General features: G+C 34.5%; 1 protein-coding gene across 1 annotated transcript; it reads right to left on the bottom strand.

Moving 5' to 3' along the window:
- Positions 1–550: 550 nt before the first annotated feature.
- LOC132619832 (uncharacterized) lies at positions 551–1,534 on the bottom strand. The gene has a single exon (XM_060334620.1). It carries the CDS (start codon positions 1,400–1,402, stop codon positions 851–853), a length of 552 nt encoding a protein of 183 aa, XP_060190603.1. The 5' UTR covers positions 1,403–1,534; the 3' UTR covers positions 551–850.
- Between the last annotated feature and the right edge of the window lie 1,327 nt (positions 1,535–2,861).

Genomic DNA, 2,861 nt, shown 5'->3' with positions numbered 1-2,861 from the left:
GTTGCTCAACTCCAACCCTTTTTTTTTTTTTTTTTGCTTAAAAGTCATTTTGGTTTGACTAACAACCTTTACTCTTTTATCCCTTATATTTTCTGTTAATTTTAATAATACCCTTACTTCTAAAAACCCTTTAAGTACTTTTATCCAAACACGTCACTATTTTTTATAAAATAACTTTCAGCACTTAAAAAGTACTTTAAGCACTTATGATTAGAAGCCACTTTTTTTCCAACTAATTCAAACTGGCTCTAATACTACGGAGCATAACATGTTTCCACTAATTAAAATAAGACAATTTTGCTTTAGGAAAATTGGTGGAATCACAGAGGTCCGTTCTGTTCCATAAGTACCTTCATTAGTTAATCAGGGCATCAACATGTAAACTTTGACAAATAGTTTACCTTCATTTTAGCTAGTTGTTCCATAAGTGCGTTCATTTTAACAAGTTAAAAATCATTCTTTCCTTTGAGGTTTGAGCCCATATAGTCCATGTTTACTTTTAACTTGTAAACTTCAACTTTTTTCTTTTCTTATTTTCGAGAAAAATAGAGAAGGTAACAAATAGTCGACAATCAAATTAAGAGAGAAGACCAAACTCCACGGAATATGTGGTTGCAAAATTACAGGACTCCAGCCTTGAACTAATAGTATAAAACTTTTTTCCTTCTATTTCTTGCAAAAATTTCCCGAATACAAAGAAAAAAAACTCCCGAAGACAGAGTGGAAACCACAAATTAATTTGCAGTATTCACAGTTCCCAATCTGCAGTAAGCTCTTTCTATATTACTAATGCGCTAGAACATGCATGGATTTTTAAAGGAAAATTGCCAACTGAAGCTTAAAAAAATCATTAAGCAAAAGCAGAGGCCTCTCTTCTCAAATCTCTGTAGAACCTTGAAATGAATTCATCAGCTTTCTCGTCTACGTGGCTAATGTCACAGTCAGCATCTCTTAGAGGAAAAGGAGAGTCAGTGACCCTTAATTGCCTCACTGTTGGAGTTCTCCCGAATCCAGGCAAAGCAGGTGACGCTGTTTCGCTCTGAAGCATTTCCAATGCCTTCAGTACGGCAGAGTTCATCATTACAACGTCGTCGTCTTCAATGGCAGGTGCATGTTGAGTATGCTTGTTGCGTTTGTTGAGATTGAAAGGTAGGTGGAAAGAAGGTCTATTACTGCAACTTAATTCATAGTACTCTTTGGAAGATGATTGGTGGCCTTGGGTATAATGGCCCTGGAACATGAGATTTTGAATGGCTGCTTTGCTTGCAATTTTGCCACGTTTCATAAATAAGTTGAGATCAAACATTAGTTTTCTCTTTGATAGCCCTTTTCTCAACATGAAGTAAGCCACTCGGACTATTTTCCAGAACTTTTTTGCTATGATTGACAAATTTTGATCCATTTCTTTGTATATTCACGTGCAGATATTTTTTGATTATGAGTTTTTGTAGTTGAGAATTGATAAAAGAGCGCTTTGGAGGAGAGTTGTTAGAGAATTGTGTTTTTATGAGATGCAACGAGTGGTATATATAGGGGCCTCCATATAGAGGAAGAGGATGCAGCGAAGGATTCTCTATGTTTTAAGTTTTAAAATCGACACGTTTGGGCACAGACCACGTATAGTACGAGTTGATTCAATATTCTATTGGTTTAATTATTAAAGGAGGTGTTGATTTTCTAATTCCAGCTTTAGGAGAGTCTAAGTCATTGTCACTCATCAAATAACTGACATTTTTTCCTCTCCTTTCACGTGGATTGCAAATTTGATGAGGCCTATTGATAATTTGGTGTTTGGAACTCACATTAAGCTAAACTATAAAGCAGTGCTTTTCCAACATTTACTAACTCCTTTAGTAAGTTTTCCAATGCCTAAATATCTTCTAAACGACACATTTAGCAACCAAAAGCATACTCCTTCCATTCTTTTTTTAATTTATTTGTCCAGATTACATTTTGCACGGTTTTGGGAAAATATAAATTAAGAAATTTTACTAATTTGCGCTTATTAACTAGTTTGGTTTGAAAGTATAGCTTCGACTTCTTTTACTCCAATAAGTTAGAGAAATTGTAACTTAATGAGAAGGGTAAAATTGGAAGAAAAAAATTGCTATTGATTTGCAAAATAATACGTAGTACTTTGGGAAAGAAAAATTTACTTTTAACATGCTGGACAAGTACAGGAAGTATTAAAAAGGAATAAACTAAAAGGAAAAAAAAATTCCAGCTGGCGCGGTACATATTTTATTTGATCATCTCTAAGCGCAAGAGGAAAGCCAGCATTTTAAACTGCCTCGTAACGAAGAAGTATGTTTCGATTTGTTAATTTCCTAAAACCACTGACCTTAGCTTTTATGCGCGGTCCATTGATTACCACAATACGTGCATCTAACCAAATGACACGTTGATAACATAAGCTTTACCTCTTAGACATGCGTTCTAAAGCTATGTGGACCTAATAAGAAGTGAAATATATTACTACTGGGCTGGCTGTTACACATTGTTCATCCCCTTCGGGTCAAGACTCAAAGAGTTGCCCATACTTACTACTGACCCCCCTTGAAAAAAAAAGTGGCCTGCCAAAAAACCTTTTTTGAGAATTAGGTTTGCAATAACAATTACTCCATCGAAAGCTAAAAGAAAAGAAAAGGTAACGCCAAAAGCGAAAGCTACTCTTCAACAAGAAAGAGAAATGATTTTTTGTTTTTCTTTAATTGCAACAGAGAGGTGACCATTTATATATTACACTCCTAGATTCCACAAATCAAATATCTCTTTCCTTTTTTTTATTTTTTGCACTGCAATTTGTTATGGAAAGAAACATATATAGCACCTAAACTATAGAAAGGAAAAAAATTACTACT

Source organism: Lycium barbarum, chromosome 1 (assembly GCF_019175385.1).
Source record: "Lycium barbarum isolate Lr01 chromosome 1, ASM1917538v2, whole genome shotgun sequence".
Taxonomy (NCBI): domain Eukaryota; kingdom Viridiplantae; phylum Streptophyta; class Magnoliopsida; order Solanales; family Solanaceae; genus Lycium; species Lycium barbarum.
This window is presented reverse-complemented; position numbering and strand designations above follow the sequence as displayed.